The 25,331-nt window shown below is 32.7% G+C and overlaps 3 protein-coding genes across 4 annotated transcripts; 2 read left to right on the top strand and 1 right to left on the bottom strand.

The window, feature by feature from the left end:
- The first annotated feature begins 1,122 nt into the window (after positions 1-1,122).
- Positions 1,123-10,759, top strand: LOC132059064 (chromatin assembly factor 1 subunit FAS1). The gene is made up of 12 exons (XM_059451549.1): positions 1,123-1,842; positions 3,479-3,578; positions 5,188-5,335; positions 5,421-5,544; positions 5,779-6,143; positions 6,234-6,548; positions 7,160-7,241; positions 7,309-7,440; positions 8,388-8,801; positions 8,922-9,059; positions 9,993-10,038; positions 10,234-10,759. The coding sequence occupies exons 1-12, from the start codon at positions 1,369-1,371 to the stop codon at positions 10,386-10,388; spliced, it is 2,493 nt and encodes an 830-aa protein (XP_059307532.1). The 5' UTR covers positions 1,123-1,368; the 3' UTR covers positions 10,389-10,759.
- A 6,415-nt stretch (positions 10,760-17,174) lies between these two features.
- LOC132059063 (stearoyl-[acyl-carrier-protein] 9-desaturase, chloroplastic) lies at positions 17,175-22,367 on the top strand. Of its 2 annotated transcripts, none has more exons than XM_059451547.1 (3): positions 17,175-17,368; positions 20,191-20,695; positions 21,611-22,367. In XM_059451547.1, the coding sequence occupies exons 1-3, from the start codon at positions 17,247-17,249 to the stop codon at positions 22,169-22,171; spliced, it is 1,188 nt and encodes a 395-aa protein (XP_059307530.1). In that variant the 5' UTR covers positions 17,175-17,246; the 3' UTR covers positions 22,172-22,367. The 2 variants fall into 2 exon arrangements, with proteins under 2 accessions (XP_059307530.1, XP_059307531.1); XM_059451548.1 differs by lacking the exon at positions 17,175-17,368 and adding an exon at positions 18,938-19,748.
- Positions 22,368-23,385: 1,018 nt separating this feature from the next.
- LOC132060579 (uncharacterized) lies at positions 23,386-24,284 on the bottom strand. Its single transcript, XM_059453578.1, has one exon. The coding sequence runs from the start codon at positions 24,191-24,193 to the stop codon at positions 23,624-23,626; it is 570 nt and encodes a 189-aa protein (XP_059309561.1). The 5' UTR covers positions 24,194-24,284; the 3' UTR covers positions 23,386-23,623.
- Positions 24,285-25,331: the final 1,047 nt, after the last annotated feature.

The following is a 25,331-nucleotide window of genomic DNA, read 5'->3' as shown; positions in this document are numbered from 1 at the left end:
ATCCTTATCTTCTCGAGTTTGTTGGATAAATATATAGAATATGAACACTAATAATGATATTATTAGATTACCAGTTTTATAATACCAAACTACAATATTAAATATTTTTGATAACTTAATAAATATATTTACCAAAAATATTTTAAGTTAAATCAATAGTTTTTCACATCTTCTAAACGTAAAATTCTTATCAAAGCATAATTGTAACCTTCAAACACTCTTTTTTTCTTAAACCTTTTTATCGCGTGAACATTAGTTTTACTTTGAATTTTAGTCACATGAGTACCTTCTTTTCTTATATTGTAACATAAATTATTGATTCCGGCTTTCATAAATTTTAGGCTTTTATAATGATTTTCACCAAAAATTTATGTAGAATTTTTTTTAATTGCATAGTTTATAATTATAACTTATTATAGAAGTGAGTTTGGTCATTTTGTGCTTAAAATAAAATAAGCCCAAAAATTAATTGGGTTTGTTTGGGAAAAAAAAATAGGACATTTAAATAATGATAATAAGTTCGAAAAATGGTAAAGGTATACTTAAAAGAGAAATTCAAGAAAAAAATAACGATTTAAATTGAACACAAAAATCGCTGAAAGAAGTTATAAGCCAAAAAAAAACTAAGCACTAATTTTAGACACTGAGGAATAAAATCAAGAAGACGAAATATAAACGGTCAAGATACGTATCCACATATTTTCTTAAAATGATGAAGTTGGTCTATACTTAAAAATTTAAGACTACAACATATGCTAACACATGAAAGCGTTTTTCAGTATTGTTGAGTAGAAAGAGATGATGACATGAAACTCGGTAGGAGAAGGTGTATTTCAAATCTTTCAATTGAGAAAGTCCTTTTTTTTTTTTCAATTAATTGAATTATAATACTTTCTATAAAAAAATAATCATAATTATATTACTAAAACGTACTTTTTTTTTATGTGAAACACATCCAAACTGGCTCTAAATCATAGTACTACTAACTTAGAAAATAGGAGTGAGTATTTTATTTTATTATTGATAATAAATAAAGTTGCCAGGTCACAAAGCACTGTTTGGATGTTTGAAACAACGATTCATTTTATTTTTCTCCCAACAGGCGCGAAAACCAAAAAGTACCCGCAAATTATTCCCACCAATAGGCGGGAAACAAAACTAAACCTCAAATCTTTTCACAAATTTTAAAAAATTCTACCAAAAACCATTAACACAAACACGCGGCACTTCCTTTCATTAATTTCCCCCACTATTTCTTGTCTCTTCATTTCTCTCATTTCTAGGGTTTGTGATTCAATCTTCTTCTACAAGTTTCTCGAAACTGTTCTAGAATCTTCTAGAAGGTTCATTTTCAGTTGAATCGAAGCAATGTCGGAGCCGATGGTGATTGATGAAGTGAAAACGGACGGTTCAGATCGAACAGTGAAGAAAACGATGAAGAGAAAGAGATCTAGTTTAGTAATAGTGGAAACTCCTGAAGTGAAAATGGCGAAAATCCAAGTGTTAAAAGAGGAAATGAAGGGATTGTTTGAGTATTATAAGGAATTAATGGAGAAAAAAGTGATGGAAATGGAAATGGAGAATATGAAAGGGTTAGGGTTAGGGTTGAACTGTGTGATTGCTTGTATGTTGGAGGAAAGTAAGCTTTCGTTATCGAAATTAGTGGATATGATTTATGAGAAGATTAGTAGTGATAATGATAGTGAGTTTAGTGGTAATTGTAGTAAGGTTAGTGTGAAAAGTGCTGTGATTTTGGTTGGGCAGAGGATGTTTTACGGAATGCCGGATGTTGATGCTGATGTATTGGAAGATGAATCTGAGAATGCTCTTTGGTGTTGGGAGGTAATTTTTTTTTTTTTTTTTGAAATTATAGATTTTGTTATGTAATGTGTTTTAGATATATATACATTTTGAGATAATGGTATAAACTACACTTAAAGTATCACTTTTTTTTGATATATACATTTGATGATTAGTTCAGTGAGGAAAGACAAACACTAGATAATTTTAGGTAAGAAATTCGCAAAAAAGTGATAATGTAGGTGTGGTTTTTTATCATTATCTCTATTGTTTTTTGACTTATTGCAACTCTTAATAAGTTGTAGCAACTCTTCGGCGGGAAAAAAAACTTATAGAAACTCTTGATGTTGGATTGGCACTACAAATCTAATCCAAATTTTCATTTTTTTTGGGTGCTTTTTATGAATATTGAAAGTGGCAATTAAATCTTCTATCGATATTACTATTTGACCTACATTTATGTGTTTAGTCGAGAAACTTTTGGTTACCTAATTTTTCGATTTTCTAAAAACTATTTTTTGGCATGTGGGTGTTTCGTTGTGTAACTTTTTGTAAATAGATGGTATAACTCTTGAATCATCAGATTTTTGGGCATTGGGAGGTGGAAATTTCAAAACTATAATTTATGTTCTCTAGTGGTTTTTAGATCTTTATTTATGTTTGTTTTTGGGTGTTCTAACTTATAGCAACTACATCCTCCAGTTCATAATAAGTGTCCACTTAGTCCTTTTATTTTGGTTCAAAATAAGTGTCCACTTGCATAATCAAAAGGATATCGATTGGCGATTTGCCCTGCTTGGCGAACTTGCTTGATTGGAAGAGTTTTCCCGTTGAACAACTATTATGAATAAATGTATTGCCCTCAAGAAGGAATGGACTTTATTTTTCCACATTTGCCTTGGTTAAGTGCTAAGTGTAGATCCTAGTGTGTCAAGTCAAAATACCTATTCTTTTTTAGGAGTTCGTATGTTCATAAGGGGTGTGCTAAAGGCTAAGTGGTTCACTTAATTTGAACTGGATGGAGTATTGAAACTTCAGATTTTTGGGCCTTTTTTAATGTTTCTATTGAATTTGCCAATTGAATCTTCTACCGATACTACTATTTGACTTACATTTATGTCTTTACCAGAAAAACTTTTGTTTCCTAATTTATTGATTTTCAAATTTTTGTTTTTGGAGTGAGCGTTTCATTATGGGAACTTTTTGTTGGTAGATGGTACGAGTGATCGTTTTAGATTATCAATTCGGCTTATTTATGTTGATTATTGCTTCTAATGTTTAGATTGCATCCACTTTGTTGCTTAACGTGTTAAATGAGTGTCTTGTTTCAATAGTATATCTGCCTGGCATTAATGTACTATTCATTGATTAATTTCAAGTTGATGCGGAAATTTCTGATTAAATTTAATGTTGAAATGGAAATTTCTTGTAATCTTGCATATTTATGCTAGTTACTCAATATGGTACGCGTGTCAACCTTTCAATTGGGTGATTGAACTTTTGCATACCAATTCAGTGAATGCATTTTATTCTAGAAAGTGGATACCCATATACGACAACTCAGCCTGCAATTTATTCCGTTTACGTGTTAATGATACATTTGTCTCATCTGTTTCAACCGACAAGGTAGTGTAATATAACATGCTAATGCTTAAGCAATCCTTCTCTTATTTTATAGACAAGAGACCTTAAATTGTTGCCAAAATCTGTCCGGGCTACTCTGAAGATTCGCCGGACTTGTCGGAAAAAAATCCATGAGAGAATTACTGCTGTCTCAGGTGAGTGAATACTGAAAACTGTACATGTCAATCCATCTGTGTGAAAAAGACATTCTATTAAGTTTGATATATTTTTTGTACTGCATATATCCATGTTTCAAGTGATAAGGTGGCATCAGGACATGTTTGGGGATTTGTTATTTGTGTCAAGCCTGTGAAGCTGATGATTTTTAGAGATTCCCAAGTTTTTACTGGTTTCTTTGTCTTCTGGTTGGGTTTGTGACTAGATCTCCCAGTTATGTTTTTAGTATTTATATTTATAGGAACCAGATCTTGTTCTTTTATTGGTTAACAGGTAATATTGAGCCTGTTTGGCTGGGCTTAAAAAAAGCAGCTTGTAATAAATGATTATAAATTATTAACTTATTTTTTTTGTTCAAATTGGTGATAGACAATGTACACACATATAGATTAGAGCTGGCATAGTGAATGTTGAGGTGATGTTCGCCAAGCTTCAGGCTTTTACAAATGTCCCCTCTCAAATATATTTTTTAAAACACTTTGGTTATTTTAAGAAAAAAAAAACCTTCTAAAGAAAAGCTATATCTCAAAAAATCTAAAACAGCTTATTGTACACTTATAGTGGTCGGCTAATAAATGATTGAAATTTATTATTGATCATTTTTAGTTTGTTCAAATTGGTGATACGACAATGAATACACACATATAGATTAGAGGCTGGCATAGTGAATGTTGAGGTGATGTTCGCCAAGCTTCAGGCTTTTAGCTTCATATGTCCCCTCTCAAATATATGTTTTAAAACACTTTGGTATCTTTCGTTTTGAGAAGAAAAAAGAAAAACCTTCTAAAGAAAATTTTGCTATATCTCAAAAGATCTAAAAAGATGGCGCCTTTAGAGATGGAAGTTAAGCGCTCTGAAAAGCTTGCATTTTCTTGTTGGGTGGTTACTCTAGAGTTAGAGTTTTCTTGTTACAAGAAAGCATAATAACTAAGAAAATGAGAAAGAAGATCCAGTAATAGCTTCAAAACTGTATGAACCTGTCATAATTTATCAAGTTAGTCTAAGCATGTCAAGAATGACTGCTTATACCCATGCTATCCCTAATACTTCTATCAGCCCCTACAGCTAGAAGAGTGAGGGAGTTTGAGTACCAACGTGATGCTCTGCTTTTGGTAATTGTACTATCTATAGTGTCAAAATATTCATTTATGGCATAATCTGTAGTACTGCTGCTTCTAAGCATTGGCTTATTTGATTTGCTTGTATTCTGGATATACTCCGTCAGGTTTTCAGCGAGGATGACTATTTCTAGTTGTGTAGCCACAAAAATATAAACTGAATATGAATGATACAGAAACTTGATCAGATATTTGGACCAGTTTCTATTGGTAGACTCTATGATTCTTATCCATTTGATATCATGTGCCAGAGCACACACCATTGTTCCTTTAATTCATTCAAGGCAGTTCCTTTAGGATTTCTTTTGGTCTAATGATTTCTGTTCATTTTGTTTCCTCTATGGAAACATTTGTTGGTTGGTTTGCTTTAAATTTGAAAAGCATGAAACACCGATGATCTATTCGGTTGTCTCTCAATGAGCTCAGAATCTTGATAGGCTGAAGTATTTGTGTTTGTCATTTATGACAGCTTTGTTGACTGCACTAGAAAAGGTAGAAACTGATCCAAACTGCACCCAAGAACAGCTGAAAGCTTCTGAAAAGCTTGCCAAAGTATTAAATGAGGCAGATATCCGCTTGTTAGTTGCAAGCATGGAACAGAAAAATGGTGCTGAAACGTATGTGATATCTATTTCTTCTCTAGTATTGTTTTTCTATCTCTCCTCTTTCCAATTGTTAACTCAAATCTCTTGATTGGTGAAGGGCTGAGAAGTCAGTAAAACGAGAGGAGAAACTTTTGATCAAGCAGTTAGAGAGAAACAAGCGAGAAGCTGAAAAAGAGAAGAAAAGGATGGAGCGTGAAGTTCAGAAGGAAAAGTTGAAAAGTGTGAGTCATTCTGTTCGACCTGTTAATTAAATACTTGTTGCTGTTGGCATATGCTTAGAAGTGTTCTATTGGTGGTTTGATACTGTTCACGAAACTATTAGTGCTGTACTGTTAAATAGAAGAAGCATATCAAGCCTTACTGGTTTGTGTTACCCTTGTTTTGTGATACTGGGTACGCCTTCAAAATAAGTTCCTGATTGATCCTTTTTGATGGCTAAATCTCTCTCTGTGCAGGAAAAAGAGCTAAAACGGCTACAAAGTGAAGCAGAGAAAGAGGGAAAGCGGTTTGAGAAAGAAGAATCTAAACTGAAAAAGCAGATGATGAGGGAGCAAGAAGAAGCTGAGAAAGATCGACGCCGCAGGGAGAAGGAGGAAGCTGAAGTTAAAAGGCAACTTACTTTACAAAAGCAAGCTTCAATGATGGAGCGCTTTCTTAAAAGAAGCAAAACTAATTCTCCTTCCCAGAATAGCCTGACCGTAGAAGAGCAAGCTTCTGATTTTGCCCCCAGCAAATGTGAAAAGATGGCTGAATCTGTTACTCTCTCAATGGACTCAGTCCTTACACAAAATGATGACTTTAATGCTGATGATTTGTGGAAGTTAGTTTCTATTTTTTTTTTTTTTCATTTTAATGTGGTATGTTTTGTTTTTTGGTATCTACATAAATGTTGCTTGGATTTTCTTTGCAGGTCACACTTAACTTCATGGCATTGCTTAGGTCGTTCAATTCATTCAAAAGGAAAAGTTCATTGGGGAATCCGTCGAAAGCCCAAGACAAATGTAGTGAAGGAAATTAAGCTAACAGCCAGTAGAGGACAAGACGATGAAGATAATTCAGAGAAACTAGTTGATGGATGGGCTGAGCCTAACAGCAATACCAGATCATGTAATGCTGGTGAGGTCAATGCTATTCCTTGTCCCCAGAAAGGATTAATGAGGAGACAATTGTTGCAGTTTGATAAGTGCCACAGGCCTGCATTTTATGGTGTTTGGCTGAAGAAAAGGTGAGCTATGTTGTGATTCATGTATTATGCAATTTTATCATTGACTATGTTAAAATCTTTTTACTTCAGAAGCAATATTTTGTTGAAAATCCAAATACTAGTCATGCTTATAACGTGTTGGGACAGTTGATCTATTATCAACTAAAGTACTTTGATTATCAATTAAAGTACTTTGGTCCATGATTTAGTTGATTGTTAGGATTCTTTCTTCATTAAAGTTTCCAGTAGTGAAGTTATCTTCAGTGCAAGAGAAGAAAAGTTAACCTACAGCCCTTGCCTGTATGTGTTCTGGCAAATATTAGAGTATTATAGCGTCTTCTTTTAAGTGTTCAACCTACTATCATAAGTTTATTTTTCTAGTATTTGTAATGAAACATTTTCCAGATGAACTTTTTCGTTCTGATTGAGTGAGTATTTTCCTTTTGGAGATGGCATTTGCTTCAGCTATTAATGTGATATACCTATATTCAAGCTCCATATTAAGTTTTGTCTGGTGTACTATTCATTTATCAATATCTTGAGTGTTACCATGATCGCATGGGTGTCACTGGATGTGTTTTCTTCCATTATCTCCTTTCTTCTTTTACTGATATCGTGACTTTTCTCATCAGCCAAGTTGTTGGAGCACGTCACCCCTTTGCAACGGATCCAGACTTAGATTATGAGGTTGATAGTGATGAGGAATGGGAAGAGGTATTTCTCTGACTATTTCTAATAATGTCTGTGAATTATGACGATTGCTAACTATTGATTAAAATAGGAGGAACCCGGTGAAAGTCTGTCAGATTGTGATAAAGATGATAATGAATGTTTGGAGGAAGAATGTTCAAGAGATGAAGATGAAAGTGAAGATGGGTTTTTCGTGCCAGATGGGTATCTCTCAGATGAAGAGGTATGTCAGTCTTCAATACTCACATTTCTTATGGAACCTACTGAATTCAAGGCGCCCACACATTATGTTAATGCATTGTGCAACACACTGTTCTATTTCCTTGGTTGATGAGTTTGTGCTTTGCATGATTTGCCGATATTGTGTTATAACAATAACTGAGAAACCCCGCTGATGATGTGATGCATCTTCCTTTGAATTGGACATTCCTGCATAGCTTGCATCTTCTGTAGTTACTGGAATTAGTGAATTACGATATCTATAAACCTTCTATCATTTTCTATGAGTACTCGAACATTTTCCATCTTACTAAATGGCCCTGGCATAGGTGGTTGTTTACTTCATTTGTTATGTTTTCTTAACATACTGGTGGTATGTCAAACCTACAAAATAGTGGTACTCCTTTGTTCCATTTTATCTGTTCGTAGTTTAAATGTGCTTATAGTTTTACTAGGTATATGTGACTTGTATTTTAGATGAATTTTGAATTTTTGAAAGAAACAAGAGTTGTGTAAAATATAGTTATTTAAAGAATCACAGCAAGCCTTTGGGATGTCACAAATGGAGAATACATTTTAATATATTGGGACTGAGTGTTCTCTTTTGGTATTTGAGAGAACTTTATTACACTACTACATATCAGTGGAAGCAGGCCAACCACTGAAACCTTCAACTGCAGCAGGTGTATATCTATGGTATTAACACTAGTAATGAATATAACCTACTTTCTGTATGTCAATGCTACTATACCAAAAGCTACTCGGTTGAAAGAAGCTGAGAGCAATGGTGATTTTGAGTGTTGCACCTGCAGTTACTAGTAGCCCATTTCCTTTGAGATGAAGAGCCTTTCATGGATAAATTTCATATTAATCCATGCTTAAGGAAAAAAACAAAAAGTCTAACATTTCTTTATGCGGCTCCTTTGAACTTGTTCACATTTCATCATGCAGGGTGTACAAGTTGACAAAGTGGAATCTCATGATGCAGAAGGGTCTAAAATTTTGTCTAGTTCTGCACAGGAAGTACCGGGTGAAGAGTTTGCTAAGCTGCTTCGGCAGCAGAAATATCTTCACAACTTGACTGAACAGGCTCTTAGGAAAAACAAGCCACTTATTATATTGAATCTTATGCATGAGAAAGCTCCCCTGATATCGGCTGACGAACTGACTGGAAATGAGAAAGTCGAACAAATGTGCCTGGGGGCACTGGCCATCTGTTCATTTCCTGGTCATTCATCTATACCGATATCCACTTGTAATGATGAGGTTGAGGGAGATTCTGAGGCTTGCCCGTCAGGTAGCAAGTCAAGTTCCCCACAAATGGCATCTTCAGCTGCTCTAACGGACTCAGATTTACATCAAGTTGTAGGTTTTACCTTTCTTTTATCAATATTTTCCCCTCTTTTTGGGAATTGGTTTCTGTCACAAACCCAGAGCAGATTTCTGACTTAAAAAAGTTTCAACTTTTTTTTTTTTTTCCTTCAGGTATCTGTTATTCAGTCATGCTCACATGGTATAAACAAGGTAGTGGAGTCTTTACAACTTAAATTCCCAAGTATTGCGAAGTCCCAACTGAAAAACAAGGTGCGGGAGATAGCAGAGTTTTTTGATGGTAGATGGCAGGTAATTTCCGACATATATCTCTTTACCGTCGTATTTTCAGAGTGAAGTTTCATTTACATAAAAGAGACCTCTGCAGGAGGTAAGATTTGGCAAAAGATGTCCAATTTTAGGATAGTCCATAAAGAATCACATCCAATATCATGTACCAGATGATAATATTTCTTGCTGATAAAGATACACTGCAGAAGCAGTATTATCCATGAAAGTTTACCTCAAAGCTAATAAACATTCTAGATTCATTGCCAAGTTAAAATGTAAACAGGAAAATGCATGGGCCTAACCCTTTTACCCTTTGCGGGGAAGTGAAGGTAAAGCTTAATTCTGTCTTTTCAGCTTCTGTTCTTTAGTATTCCATCAGTTTTGTTAGAATTTTATAAAGGGATCTCATCAGTGGTGGATCCAGCATTTTCACTCAGGGGGTTCGGAAAAAATAACAAAAGCTGAATGTTAAAAATAATGTTGTCCTTGGAATCGAACCTAGGATGCTAGACACAATTTTGAACACCCTGGACCGCTTGAGCTAACCTTTTACATTTGTTTAGGGTATTCAAAAGTTAATATATGTACATAAACACAGAAAATCTACCCTATATACAATGTAATTTTTTGCCGAGGGTGTTCGGATCCCACCTCTAAATCTGCCCCTGGATCCCATAGCTTTTAGGCTGTTTTGAATCTGTCTTGTGTAAATCGCTGTATGTTTTCATCCTATTCTAGTTTGCTTTGTGTCATGCCTCTTTCCACATTAGTAGATTGTTTTTGTATGCAACAGATTCATGTTACTCTCTTATGACATTATTGCCATCAGTTTTACTTGTTGGTCGTGGATTATTGCCTGATCTAGAAAGATTTTGATCCTTGCAATCTGAAATCTGGTTTATTTGCTGAAGAACACTGCAGTTGACTGATGCTGCATTCCTCTGGCTTTTGCAGGTTAGGAAGGATGTTCTTGTAAAGCTTGGGCTATCCGTATCACCTGGTATGTGCCTCTCATGTGCTATTGCACTTGTTTTTTCCCTTAGGGACGGTGGGGTTATCCTATTTTTTCTTCCCTTTGGACTAAACATTTGCAGTGTTTCAACAACATAAAAATTCTGCTTCTATATTTTGTATGTTATAGCATCTATTATTAGCTTTTTCTTATTGTAAAGTTGTAACTTTTGATTATTGACAGAAAAAGGTGGCAGGACAAAGAGCATTGCTGCTTTCTTTTCCAAGAGATGTTTGCCGCCTTCTGGAAAGACCATCAATCTGCATGAAACTTCCCCACAAGCATGCCAGAAAACTGCACATACAAACATGAATAAGAATCTAGACTCCTCTGTTTAATCTTTTTGGCCCCTTAGTTAAGTCTTCTCTTATAACCCTTTTCCTATATAATAGATGCCTGCTTATGTACACCGGGTTTTGTAACTTTTTGTATCTGGTCTTGTAAGTTGAAAGCTGTGCATCAGTTAACTGTCAGTAATTCCCCTAAATATCGCACAGTGCTGAATGTCCCTCGTATTTCTAATGTTGGGATGGTGCAAAGTTTTTGAACTTCAGAAAATCAAATATCCTTAACAAAGGAAAATAACTAGAATGTGTCCAGGTGTAGAGTGCATCTGGATGTTCTATATGTTTTCTTAATTGAATTTGCTGTGTATATAACATGGTTATGGTTTTCTATTAGTAAACTTATATTACATGGTTGTGATTTTCTGTTCTTGTGTATTCTCTTTGATTGTTCTTGATTTCAATTTACTAGTTCCAGTTTTATTGCTTTATTACTTGATCAAAAAAAAGTTTTTAGCTTTTGTTGCTAAAGTTTGCCCTAGGTTTCTTATTAACTTCATTAAGCTACAACATTTTTATTTGGAAATCTTTATGTTAATTTGGTCTTTAGGTTGTTGAGAAATATCTAGCTCCTACATATTTCAGTCGTGTAAACAATCATTTATCCTTTCGTCTCAATTTCTCATTTTTCAATTGTGAAGGGTCAATTCCATTTGTGTAGAAACAAAATTATATTATAACAATAACAGTTTGGTTTCAGTTCCAAACAAAATTAGGGAGGGCGAGCAGTGCAAACAGGTTATTAGTGTGATTAAGAAGTGAAGAAGTCTAGTAAGGATGAACAAAAAAAATCTAAAACCTTGCTGCATTTATGGTTATTAATATGAATCCAAAGGATGAACAATGGATATTTATTGTCCATTCGTTATTTTAGTCCCCCCTCCCCCAAAAAGAAAAACTAGTTAACTCGGAATTTTCGTGTTGATTCCTACCTGAGATACTTGAAAGATTGAAATAAATGATCATAAGTTTAGGTATTCACTTAATAGCATAAATTAAGTGTTTTTCTTCTAGTACTTAATGCTCTTTATTTTGGGGGTGTATATGATGTCTGGCTTCGAGAAGGGAAGATGTAAGTAAAAATACGAATTTGACCCTTAACCTGAGCATTATATTTGGTTATTTACAAAATTACTAATTTGGAGGGGAAGGATGATATTACCATTATATATAAGAGACAATGTAATGAGTTTTGTGGTATTTAGTTAGGAGAGAAAAACATAAGTAGACAAATATAATAATATTTACATACTCTTAGCAGGTAAATAAAATTAACATTCCATGACAGGTTAAGAATTTTATAGTAAAATAAGTTGCTTTGTACTGCTCCCTATATTTCAGTGGGACTCTATATCCTCAATAACTGTTCTTTTTACCACATTTCCATTTTTCACACTTTCTCCATAGGTTCTAAACATTTTCTCCCTGCACAGTATTTCCATTATGTAATCTTTGGCCTTTCTGTTTTGATTTCAAGGATTTTTTTTTTCCCTTTCAAGGGTCAATAACATTAGCATCATGACAAAATAAAAGATCACTTATACTATTAATTTAATATACAAAGTATTTCTCAAGAAAATATTATACCAAACATATTATATTATACCTCAATACTATTAAAATATATTTGAATTATACTGTGTATATTAACATATTAGTATACATATTATACCTTTGAAAATGAAATATACCAGGTATAATGTGTATTTAAAGAGAATAAATTAAAAATACGTGTTATATACATTGTATAATAATGGTATAATGTAAATTTTGTATTTAAATTAAAACATAAATTAAAATACATCCATTAGAAGTATCCAAATTATTCATCATCACCTTACAATTACATTTTCTTTAGAAATTTTGGGTCTGAGAATTGAAATATATGCCTCCTCTTTCTATACGTCCTTGGAATAAAAAAATAATGGGGGTTTATTGGTTGAAGAAGAGAGAGAGGTGAGGAAATTAGGAGTGTGTTAGTTAAAGAAAAGAGAGAAATAAGGAAATGTGGATGAATCCATGATTTAGGGGAGATCTTTTTTCTTATACGTATTTTCTTGAATATGTCAAAAATGTAATAAAACTTGTTCTTTTTTAAGATATGCTAATTAGGTGCTTAATTTTAAAATTGTGACCAGCGGTGTAATTTTCTCTAGTTAGGGACATAGTAACTATTTTGTTGGCTCAGCCAAAATAGTTTGCTCTTTCAAATTGCCCTTGGATTTACTACTTATTACTTTATGTACTCAAGTATGTTTCCAATAAATCAAGATACTTTCAAACCCTTTTTGATAGCACATCTTTTTTCTATGTCTTATTTTCCCCCGTACTTTATTTCATTTTTACTTAGATTGACATAATCAATGTGGTAAATATAATCAATTTTGAGCCCTTTAAAAATGCTTAAAAGTTGTGAATAGTGATCGAATAAAAATAACTATGCACAAAAATGATCTAAAATAGTGATTATAATAACTTTGAAGAACTCATTTGGTACTGGAAGAGTATTCTGTCGATTAAATTTTCTTTAGTGATTCTTAATTGCAATTACATTTTTCTTGATCTTATTTTTAATAAAAAAATTATTCTGAAAATATAAAGTTAGATTTAATAATTTAATACAATTATACAATAGAAAATAAATTTTAAAACTTCTTAACAATTAATAGATTAAAATCTTGGAAAATAAAAGAAAAGGAACCTTTAAATTTTATTCAATTTGCTTAATTAAGAGGGATAGAAAAGAGGAAAAGATGCCACCAAGCGTTCAACTCCTCAATTCCATAATTATTAAATATTGATAATGGCTCCTTTTCTTACAAACAATTTAATTTGTCAGAAATCATGTAATCCTTAAATGGTTGAGTAAGGGAATTTTCTTTTAAAAATAAAGCATCAGTGAGTTAATGACAAAATTAAATTTAAGCTTTGTATTAATGAATTCAGCTCTTTTTTTAATTTCATCTAAACCTAGACTTTAATCATGTTTTAGCTTAAACCATTGTCACGTGAAATTATGAGTAGTTAATCAATAAATACCAAAACATGCTATTCCTACCTCTAACTAGAAATTATATGCTCACAAATTCATAAAATATTAAAATGTCCTTTTCAACTTACGATTATAGGTAAGTTGAAGTGTTTATTGCCTAGCAAACTTGCTTAAGTTATCTTTGCCTCATTGATATATGTTTATTGCTTAGCAAACTTGCTTTCTTAAAACAATACTTTTAGTAAATTATCTAATTACGTGATCAATAATACATGATTAAAAAGCGATCATCTTAAAAAAGTTGTGCCTGAGAAACGTACATAAATTATTATTTTTTCAATTAAAACCATTGTGAAGTGCATTATTATCTTGATCTTGATCTAATGTAAACATGAAACGTGTCATCATCATACCAATTTTAAAAGTGAAAACCTCTAAATTAGAACTAGTTATCAAAGAAGCTGGAAATCATCATGTCATACTAATTTAAAAGTGGAAAACCTCTAAATTAGAAATTAAGTTAATAAAATACTCATAAAAAATTGATGGACTTCCGTATCCTTTACGAATCAAATTATTCATTTGATAGTTAATGTATAAAAATATATATATTTTTTAAAAATCTTGGGGTTTAAAATATGTTTAAAATTTTAAAGAATATTTTTATATATATTTTTTTAAATATATTTTTTTTTTCTGGAAAAAATAACTCTTTAAATGCTAATTCATGTATCACTTTTTTAGATTCTTTTTTGACACATTTTATATTTATGATTTAATATAACTTATGAATACAAGTGATTTCACTTTGACAAAGAAAGATTTATCAAAATTTTCACAATTTTAAAATAGTTTGATGTGAAATTTTATGTAAATCCTATATTTTAATTAATCTCACAGTCTTGATTATATACTTAATCAGCCAATTATAGAGTTAAATATTGTGTATATATTCTTAATATATGATGATTTTTAATAATAATAATAATAACTAATTCAAATTGGTATTGTAAATCATTTTATGCAAAAACTACATTTCTTAGAACAAAATTCAAAAACAAAAACAAAACAAAAAAAAAAAAAAGATGCAAAAATAATTTAAAAATATTTTTTTTTTTTTGTTAAATGAATCTTTTGTATATTTAATGTTAAAATCTCTTTCGATATTTTCTCCTTAAGATGTATATATATGTCAAAGACCCTGAAAGCATCGCTTTCAAGGTCGAAATGTATCGAATTATTTTTTTCTAGTATATTAATGAGATAAAAACATTCATTAACATTGATTGTGGTGGGATGGTTAGGAGTTTTTCAAAATTTTAAAATAGTTTGATGTGAAATTTTATGTAATTTATTTTAATTGATATAACGATTATATACTTAAAAAAAATTTATTGTGTATATATTCTTAATATATGAACTTTCATAATAATCTATTTTGGTAGTTCATTTTAAAAAACTATAGAACAAAATTAAAAACAAAAACAATTCAAAAAAAGATAGATTTTAGGAAAGAAGGATAGTTCACTTTTGTGATTTTATTTCATTTTTTTGCGCGGATTGTCCATTAAAACATGAATTGTTTTAATTTTTCCACCCTCAATTAGGGGTTTCTAATTTGAGTCCTGAAAATGAAAAAAAATTATCTAATTTGAGTCCTGAAAATGAAAAAAAATTATGCTCAGAGTGCTGAACTTTCATAGCTCTTATTTTGGTAGTTAAATATACAAATTAAAGTGAAAACAGTTCAGAGGCTTTAGCGAAAAGTTCACTTTTGTGATTTTTATTTCTTTTTTGCCTTAAAGGCATAACTTTTAATTTTTGTTCTTCGATACGGCGGGATCGAGACTTTGGCTTAAAAAAAAAATCCTAAATGACTTTTAAGTCATGCCTTAAGACAAAGTCTGCATCATATAATACTTTAAGGACTTCTCGCACAAGCCTTGCCTTGCGTTTTTTTTTTTTTTTGACTGAGCAATAATTCGAACCTAGAACCTCAAGATATTTTAGGTGAAGGACAAAAACATAAGACCAGCAATTTGAGGGACAAAAATTAAAGACCAACCCCAAAAAGGCCAATCGTACAAATTGCCCATTAAATATAATAATTTTTTTGTGCGGATTGCGCTTCAAAAGCACTGTCTTTAAGTTGTACCTTAAATTAATGGTCTTTAAGTTTCACTCGCCGCCAAAATTCAAAATAGCCTCTTGGATTCCGGTTTCGAACCTCAAACTCGATTAAAAATTAAAAATTAATTCGCAAGGCATAAGTTGGGATCGCAAGACAGAGTTTTAAATACGCCAAGCAAGAATTTTTTGAATGCAAAAAATCTACCTAGCGGGCGTCTGCAAACTCTACTGATAATTAGGTTTCGCTAACTTTTGACCAATAAGCCTAACTAATAGCTACAAACTATACCTTGTAATTTATTTATTTTTGGACTGAGCGGGGGTTCAAATCTCAAACTTCATAGTATTAGGCGAAGGACAAATATTAAAGACCACCAATTAAATGGATAAAAATTAAAGACCACCTCAAAATAAGGGCATTCTTGCAAATTGCCCAAATATAATTACGTCCATTCACATGTTTCTATTTTGCTGATTGTATTATGTGTTAGATTGTTTTTAATTTAGTTATATACTAATAGAAATACTGAACAGCAATTAGGAAACTAGAAATAAATAATTGAAGTGGGCTTGTGGAGTAAAATGTGATTATACCCAAAAACGAATTCATGATTTAAATTATTTTATGAGTTTAACATTTAAAGTTTTTAATATTGAATTCATAATTACACCCAAAGAGATTTTTAACTTTTTTTTTTTTTTTTTTTACGGTTAGACAAACTCACTAGTTGCTCAATAATAATACAAAATTAACGAGAATCTCTCCACCAATGCCACCTAAATTCTGAAGTAGAATTTTACATACCCACGGTTTATATACCCAACGGATTACAAAACTGGGGTTAGTTAAGAATCCCGGTTTTGTCCAAAGGAAAAAAAAAAACATAAAGTAAAAAATTATAGAGACTAACAAAAAGCAAAAATACGCACTCTCTCACGTGTATACAATAATTACTAAAAATGGTAGTGAGATGGTCAAGATCTCTTTACACTTAATTAGAACTTTTGGCTTCAAGTTTTAGGTATTAAAAATTTCTATTAATGAGTGATTTTCTCTTAATTAGATTTTAAGCCACGCGAAATTAATTGATCAAGGCTTCTATATGATATGACATTAGGAAAATCACACTCCAAAAGCTAGCTAATGAAGTGGGAGAGTCCAGGACTATATAAACGCCACTCAACTCCCCATTTAACCATGTAGGACTCAAGTACCATTCCTTCCAATAATATCATAACACAATACATGATCAAATATACGACAGAAAACAAAAAAAAAAGAAGCCAAAAAGAGCACTTCCCCTTAATTATGTCTTACACGATGAGAATCTGAATTAGTCGGAGTTCTAATGCAAGTATCAAAAACAGGACAACAACAATAACAACATACCTAAAAGATAATTTCACAAGTGAGATCTAGAGAGATTAGAGTGTCGTTAAACCTCTAACTCAAGAAAAGTAGTGTGTCGAGAGAAGACATTTTATGATAAACCCTCGGCTCAAATAAGGCAGAAATACAACAATTATGAAAGTATTAAAAAAAATAAAGGACCAAAATGTCATTTGACGTAGTTTTGCTCAACTACAAGTTCAATTAATTTAATATCCAGTTGGCTTTTGTTGACTTGTAGCCTTTATATAAGTCCATTTGTATATGCAAAGTGTGTTAAGAGTGATCACAACTCAGGCGAAGTATTCGAGGTGAAATTAAAAACAGAGCATCATCAACAATGGCACTCAACCTTAATGTCACACAAACCTTAAATTCCCACAAGAAAATGTTACCATTTCCTTCTTCAAAAATCAGATCTCCTCGAGTTTTCATGGCTTCAACACTTCATTCACCTTCTCTGTAAGTACTACTAGTACTACTTTTTAAAAAAAATTAATTTTAAGCATATGGGCATCTCTAAATGTGGTTTATTTTCCATTCTTTTGATCAAATGGGAAGTGGGTCGTTTTTGTTTTGTTTCATTTATGTTTTCTTGTTTCAAGAATTGATTTTTAGCTACAATGGGGGTGCATTTTCATATGAAGAAATAATGTTTCTACATATCATGGAAAATGATTTTATTATGAAAAATGTTTTGTACTGTACCATATGCACTGCATTTTGTGGTGTGTGTTTGTGATTGTAATTTTTTATGACACATCTAGTTGAGTGCTTTTTATTATTATTTTTTTTTTCAATTTTAAGCAAATGGTATCTCCCATTGTTGTTTGTTTCGCCTTGTTTTGATCAGATGAGAAGTGGGTCATTTTTGTTTTGTTTCATTTATGTTGTTCTTGTTTCAAGAATTGTTTTTTAGCTACACTAGGTGCAATTTCATATGATGGAAACATGTTTGTATCATATGTTACTATATTTATTTTGTACATTTTGCTATTTTGCTGTCCCTGTTTTCTTTCATACCTTTCTGCATCGATTACATTTCTTTTGAGCCGAGGGTCTATTGAAAACAGCCTCTCTATCCCATAAAGGTAGTGGTAAGGTCTGCGTACATCTTACCCTTCCCAGACCTCACTTGTGGGATTACACTGGGAATGTTGTTGTTGTCGGAAAAATGTTTGTATCATGTAAAATGGGTATCTCTCAATGTAGTTTGTTTTCCTTTATTTTGATTCATTGGGAAGTGGGTCGGTTTTGTTTTGGCTTAATACTATTACTGGGTGCGGTGCATTTTCATATGAAGGAAAAATGTCTGTATCATGGAAAATTTTTTGGTTACCCAAATACTGGAAAATGATTTTATAAAGAAAAATATTTTTGCGGTGTACCAAACGAAACTGCACGTTTATGGTGTGTGTTAGTAATTTTGGTTTTCTTGTATCTATTAATTGGATTGGTGAATGGTGGTGGTTGGTGTCAAGGAAGCTACTTTTTCTAAATTGGGAAATAGTGTCCTGTTTTGCTTTATGTGTTACTTAGTTTGTTGCATGGTGGCAATCTTGCTGACTTTAAATATGTCTTTTTCCTATTTATAGTAATGCATGTGCTAATAAGAACGAAATCGATGTGTTTTTGATTGTTACGTATATGGATCTGTGAATTTTTTCGTCTATTCGATGTTTGCTTCAAGTATCTCTCCAATGATTCTATTTTCTGTAAATTCTTCTTTAAGCTTAGTTATATGCTTTAGATCTTGTTTATTTTGACTAGCTGTGTTTATGCATGCAGTGCCTGTGCTAGCCTTTTTTCTTTTGTCTAGACGATATCTATTCAGAAAGGTCCTAAGGAAATCTTAATTGGAGTTATTTTTTCCTGTTGGGGGGGCAAGAGTTGTAAATTTCACCGACTGTGGTTGAGAAATTAGGTCTGACAGTGGTGTTCTATGCTTAATTCTCAATTTTTTGCTTATAGTAAATGTTTCCAATTATAGTTATGTGCGTTATTCTTTTCTTGTTTGTAAGTAGTTGGCTTCTTCTACAAAAAGTTGTTTGGTACAGCTCAGCTTCTTTGATAGTTATGAATTGGCTGGCACTTATATCTCCTAGTTTATTATTTCAGTTGTTAAAAGCTAACTTAAATTTCTGCATATTTACATTGCTTTAGTTTCTGTAAACTTATATACACATAGTACAATTTATAGGTGATTGTGCTTAGGTTTATTGTTTGAGGGATGATTAATCTTGTTTAGGGATATAGGATTGCATACAATCTCATTGAGCATTCTTCAAATCTCTATATCTTTCTTTCTACAAATATATGAGATAAAGGTTTTAGGGTAAGAATAAGTGTAACGAACCGTATGCGCGGCAAGTTTAGCCCCTAAGAAAAATACAAGTTAACTGAGATTAGACGAAATCGTAGTGCCTACTTGGAGATAATTCAGATATCTCGGCTCAGTCTACCAATTTTAGGATGGACTAAATAATATAGTCTTCCGACTCATATCCTTATCAAAAAAAAAAAAAAAAAAGTCTTCCGACTCATATTTTTCTCTCTTTCTACAAATATATCCTATTATTAATCTTGGAAAAGAAATTTTATAATAAATTCCTGGTCCTGTCATCCATCATTTTCCTGACAAAATCTGCAGACTGCAGTATTATGACACTATCTCTGTTAGATTTTTCTTTGTGAGGAAAAACTTGAATTCAAAGAATCCTTTCTATATGAATGGAACTTTGATGACACCTGGCTCTTTAGTTAGCATCACATCATAAATATATGAATAAGGGAGAGGGATTACGGTTGGGAAATTGTCATGTCAGGGACACCTTCTTATGCTGTAAGTTTGGCTTCTTCTGTTACTGTATTTTAGGGATAATAGCATGTTTGGTTCCTCGATATCAGTTCTTGTGATACCTTGCTTACCACAATTACTCTTCAATTAGTTAAAATGTGCACTTTTGATCCCTTTGCTTGTGAGTCTTATAAATTACCAGAATTATTAATTGTCTGCCATTTAACTACTCATATGTTATGTTAAACTTGTATTGTTACTCCACATTTGAAGGTAATATAGTTCTAAAAACAGTCAAAGTATAACATATTTCTTACATATAGGAACAAAAAATATACTACATTTTAATTAATTAAAGGTCAAATGTGGCAAGATATCAGAATTTACCAATAATTGAGGGACTAAAGTGTTATTATCCCTGTATTTTATGGTCTTCAAAGTGAACAGTTTTGAACCTAAATCTGCTTCTGGTTTCCGCTAATTGCAGGGAATTGGGAAATGTGAAGAAGCTGTTCACTCCTCCACGAGAGGTGCATGTTCAAGTAACCCATTCCATGCCACCCGAAAAGATTGAAATTTTTGATTCTCTGCGTGGTTGGGCTGAAAACAATATCTTGGTGCACCTAAAGCCTGTCGAGAAATGTTGGCAGCCTACTGATTTTCTTCCCGATCCTGCGTCTGAGGGATTCGATGAGCAAGTCAGGGAGCTAAGGGAAAGGTGTAAGGAGATTCCCGACGACTACTTTGTTGTATTAATTGGGGATATGATCACGGAAGAGGCGCTTCCGACTTATCAGACCATGATAAACACTCTGGACGCCGTTCGTGATGAAACTGGTGCCAGCCTCACTCCCTGGGCTATTTGGACTAGGGCATGGACAGCTGAGGAAAATAGGCACGGTGATCTTCTCAACAAATATCTTTATCTTTCTGGAAGAGTTGATATGAAGCAAATTGAAAAGACAATCCAGTACCTGATTGGTTCTGGGATGGTAAGATTTTTAATGGATCTTATGTTATCATATAAAACAATTAAGTATGAAAATGAGGATGAAGATATTATTAAATTTCAAAGTTTTCATGTGGGGTCTAATAATTTACATGCTAAAAATAGGTTAGCTGAGGCATATCCCATGCTGTCATAAGCTTTCTGATTTTTCTCCGTAGATGGTTATATGGTAGTTCAGATGTCAAATTACGAAAAGATTCTGAGCGTATATTTTGCATGCACACACCCCTGATTATCAAGCCTTTTTCATTTTCCTGGGAGAGTGGATTTTCATAAACAAACGCTGCTAAGTTATTTCTTCATATTCTTGTATATGATACAATACTTGGCCTTTTTTCCCTCTCTATTCCCTTCAACCCCATCTACTAGTAACTGCACATGATCATTGACTTAATACTTGCCAGCAAACTAAATACAGTGACACTTTTGGTATTTTAAGAAGCAATTTGTTTGCTAAGTTGTAGTTTGACACTTTGACTACCTAACCCATTGTATCCCTTGTCTATAGAGTTTGCTAAGTTGTAGTTTGACACTTTGACTACCTAACCCATTGTATCCCTTGTCTATAGACTTAAAATGCCAGTACTGCACTATCTTGCATTAGCTTTGGTGCCACATTTTTTGGATACATTAGCTACATGTTTATAACTATTCATTCTATGTAAACAACAAACATAGATTGTTAAATATTTGAAGGAGACTAAAAGTGTTAACTTTTGCAAACTTAAAGGACCAAAATTATTCAGTCCATAATTAAGGGACTATTTTGAACCTGCACTGAAACATAATGGACCATTTTTGTCATTTTCTCTAAAAAGAAATCTTGAGATTGAACATGTTATATAACCATGTTTGCTCAATTTGGTTTGCACTTCACCACACTCTTATATATTTCCAGGATCCTCGCACGGAAAACAACCCCTATCTAGGTTTTATCTACACTTCTTTCCAAGAAAGGGCTACCTTCATTTCACATGGCAACACAGCTAGGCTCGCCAAGGAGCACGGGGATATGAAACTAGCACAAATATGTGGTACTATTGCTGCAGACGAGAAGCGCCATGAAACTGCATATACGAAGATCGTTGAGAAGCTACTCGAGGTTGACCCTGATGGCGCTGTAATTGCTATTGGTGACATGATGAAGAAAAAAATCTCAATGCCAGCTCATCTGATGTATGACGGGAGGGATGACAACCTTTTCGAACACTTCTCTGCTGTAGCTCAACGGCTTGGTGTATACACTGCCAAGGACTACGCAGATATTCTGGAATTCCTTGTGGCCAGATGGGAAGTGGAAAAGTTGACCGGTCTCTCTAGTGAAGGACGCAGAGCACAAGATTATGTATGTGGACTGGCTCCGCGAATTAGAAAATTGGAGGAGAGAGCACAAGCAAGGGCCAAGCAGCGAAGTCCCGTTCCTTTCAGCTGGATTTTTGGTAAAGAGATTAAGATATGAATTCAGTGTTGGAGGGCACATTACTTTCTTATCAGTATAATTGCCATACATTTATGTTATGAAACTTCGGTACTATTGTATGAAGTCTGTGCAGTGGAGTAAGGCTAGAGTCTTGGTTTTTCTTTTTGCAATTGTGTTTAGGCCATAGGGTTTTTACATGGTTATTATTAGCAATAAAGATGAACCTTTTGGTACCCTTTTAATCTCCCTTTCAGATCAAGATTATGTATTTTTTTTTTATGTATTACTTATTAGACGGATGATGAATCTAGGATATAAACTCTTAATCCTACTATATTTGCACTAGGCGGGGGCTATTTGGAACTAGAAAATGGTCACATAGCCATTTACAATTTGAATAAAGAGAATGACCCTGCAAAGATAATCTTCAGATTTCTTATGTATAAAATAGTAACCCAAAAAAAATCGCTCCTCCCGTCCCATTTAAATTTTATATGAAGGTTTTTTAATGGGACTTTGACACGAAATTTAATAAATAAAAGAAATTTTTAAAATTTGTGGTCTTTAAAATTGTGTGTTAATTGATTAAACTAAAAATAAAGTTACGCATTAATATAAAAATCGTTAAAACATAAATAACTTAAAGCTAATGACAACAAGTCTTCAAACAAAAATGGACTTCGAGCACTTTTCAATATATGTCATTTTTTTCAATTAAATAGATTGACTAAAAATAAAATAAAAAAATAAAAAAGGGGGTCTCATATAAATTGGGACGGAGGAAGGTGTTTTCATAAATTTGAATTTTTGATTTCGTAACTGAAAATTCACATTTAATTTTTCAATAGAAGGTAGAGATTATATGAATTTTGAGATCTTCAATTGAAAATAAAAGGATGAATCAAACCTCAAAAGGGAAGAAAATTAGATTTCTTTGACTTTTAAAGAAAAGATTAAAATTCAAATTTATACAATAAAAAAGCAATTCGTAATTCAATAAAGTTTTCTATTTTGTATTTGAGGAGCTTCAAAATCGAAGCACAATGATTAATTTGGGGCCTTCTTTTTTTATTTTTCGAAAACAGTTGGATTTCTGTGGGAACAAAAACAACATTTCACACACAAAAAATTTGTGTGCAGCTGTATGGAAATACTGACAATTAACAATTCAAGACTACTATATCATTTTCTTAGGTGTGATTTCACCTGTGAAATGTTGAATGCCAAATCAAACCACAAAGTAAAACTGAAGATAGTAGCAAAACACATTGCATTTTCAATTTCCTCATACAGAATATAGTATATATGATGAACCACAATAAGGACACACAACTCACACTACTCCCACACCCCAATCAAAACATAAGAACAAACCCAAGATTAACAAATGAATGAACAAATCATTGAAGCTATGATATATATAGCTTTACCCCCCCAGCCCCATCCCCACACCCCCAAAACATATCCAAGAAAAGACCAATTATATACTACTTAGACTTGGAATGGCCATGGCCAATTCTTCATATCTTCTTCATCTTGAACTTTAGCACTTCTCTTCATAGAAATTGATCCACCAACAGCATTACCATCACCTTCAACATAAGAATAATATTTCAAGAAAAAAGCAAGTGTAAGCACAACCCATTCAAGACAAAATATCAATGCACACAATCCACCAGCCAATCTCAATATCATTTCACCATCTTCCTCCCTAACATAACTCTTCAACTTCCCAAGAAAATCACCTGTCCGCGTAAAAATCAGCACGAAAACAGAACCTTGCAAAATGGCAGTTAAAACAGTTGCAACCATGTGTGGTCCATACCATTTTCCAATATTTGATGAAGTGGATACCGCGGAGCAACCAAAAACCGCGCCACCAATGGTGAGAATGTGGAGGAGGATGAGGAAAAAGCCGCTAAGCGATGGAATAAGGCGAAGAGAAAGAGTCAAGAAAATGCAGCTAGAAGATGCACCAAGAAGAATGTAGTTAACTAAAAGGAAGAATTTTCGAGTACGGTGAAGAGATTGAGATATTTCTGCATAACTAGTGAACCCCATATTTTTGTTTTGATGATATTTTAGGAGAACTATGTTTTTTTTTTTGGATTTGTTGATGAAAGATTGTAAGTGAAGTGAGTATAAAGATTGAGAAAGTTTTGGTTATATAAGGTGAGAGAGTGGAGGGTTGAGGAGGGGATGTAACGGTCATGTTTGTGAGTTTTGAGTGGAATATGACCGTTATGTGGGAAAGGGAATATAAAAACAAAAATGTTGGTATTTACAGCTAATAAGCTGTTTTTTGCCCCCCAAAAGCAACTAATAAGCTGTTGAGTAACAAATTCTCTTTTTGAATTTTTGAAATTTTCATTTAAGAAATGATAATGACAATTTTGGTCTATCTATTGCTGGTAAATTCTGTTTTTGATCCTTGTAATATTTAACTAAACACGGTTAACCTTCAATGAACTAAAATGCATGCTGGGTCCCTTTAGCTAGAAAGATGTGATATTTAACTATATATGGAGTTATAGTACAAATTTAACATAATCAATCGATAATTGAATCATTTGGAACTTAAAAAATCATTAAATTTATGAAGATTCATAGTTATAAGTGACAAAAGTGCACATATCAGTTGGTTTGAAGGTTAAACGTGCTTGACTAAAATTTATACGGACAATTAAAATTATCAATATTTGACAGATAAAAGTATTAATTTTGCTTTAAAAATTACGGACGGGGGTGGGGTAGCGAGGGAAGAGGGATGGGGACTTAGGATTTGGGTTCAAAATTCAACTTGTGTTACTTTCTCCTCTACATTTTTATATGAAAGTGTTTGGATGAATATGAAACTAGAAAAAAGAGAACTTTTGGTACAAATAAGACATACCCGCAAAACTTATGACCTTAAAAGCAGAATAAAGAGGTTAATGTTAGATTTTCCGCACGAGGATATTCATTCTCTTTTTAACAAATTAAATATAAAAAATCTCAAATATAAAATTTAAGAGATGGAGCAGTTTTCAATTTTGAGTAGGTAGTGGGGAATTTTTTTACCTACACCCTAAAACATACAAGAGTGGTAATAAAGTGAATGAATACTTTCATTCGAATAAAATACAAGAGCGGTAAAATGAATGAAATTGTGTTTATCTTTAGCTAGAAGTCACGGGTTCAAACGTGGGAATGACTAAAA

The sequence above is a fragment of the Lycium ferocissimum genome, chromosome 6 (genome assembly GCF_029784015.1).
Source record: "Lycium ferocissimum isolate CSIRO_LF1 chromosome 6, AGI_CSIRO_Lferr_CH_V1, whole genome shotgun sequence".
NCBI classification, from domain to species: Eukaryota; Viridiplantae; Streptophyta; class Magnoliopsida; order Solanales; family Solanaceae; genus Lycium; species Lycium ferocissimum.
The sequence above is the reverse complement of the archived record's forward strand: the minus strand, read 5'-3'. Positions and strand labels throughout refer to the sequence as shown.

Excerpts from the sequence above, each read along its gene's own strand:
- LOC132059064 (XM_059451549.1), top strand. The coding sequence starts at position 1,369 with ATGTCGGAGCCGATGGTGATTGATGAAGTGAAAACGGACGGTTCAGAT. Across the intron at positions 5,545-5,778 it reads AGAAGGAAAAGTTGAAAAGT|GAAAAAGAGCTAAAACGGCT; the intron begins GTGAGTCATTCT and ends CTCTCTGTGCAG. Across the intron at positions 9,060-9,992 it reads TTTTTGATGGTAGATGGCAG|GTTAGGAAGGATGTTCTTGT; the intron begins GTAATTTCCGAC and ends TGGCTTTTGCAG.
- LOC132059063 (XM_059451547.1), top strand. The coding sequence starts at position 17,247 with ATGGCACTCAACCTTAATGTCACACAAACCTTAAATTCCCACAAGAAA. Across the intron at positions 17,369-20,190 it reads ACACTTCATTCACCTTCTCT|GGAATTGGGAAATGTGAAGA; the intron begins GTAAGTACTACT and ends CGCTAATTGCAG. Across the intron at positions 20,696-21,610 it reads ACCTGATTGGTTCTGGGATG|GATCCTCGCACGGAAAACAA; the intron begins GTAAGATTTTTA and ends ATATATTTCCAG.
- LOC132060579 (XM_059453578.1), bottom strand. The coding sequence starts at position 24,193 with ATGGGGTTCACTAGTTATGCAGAAATATCTCAATCTCTTCACCGTACT.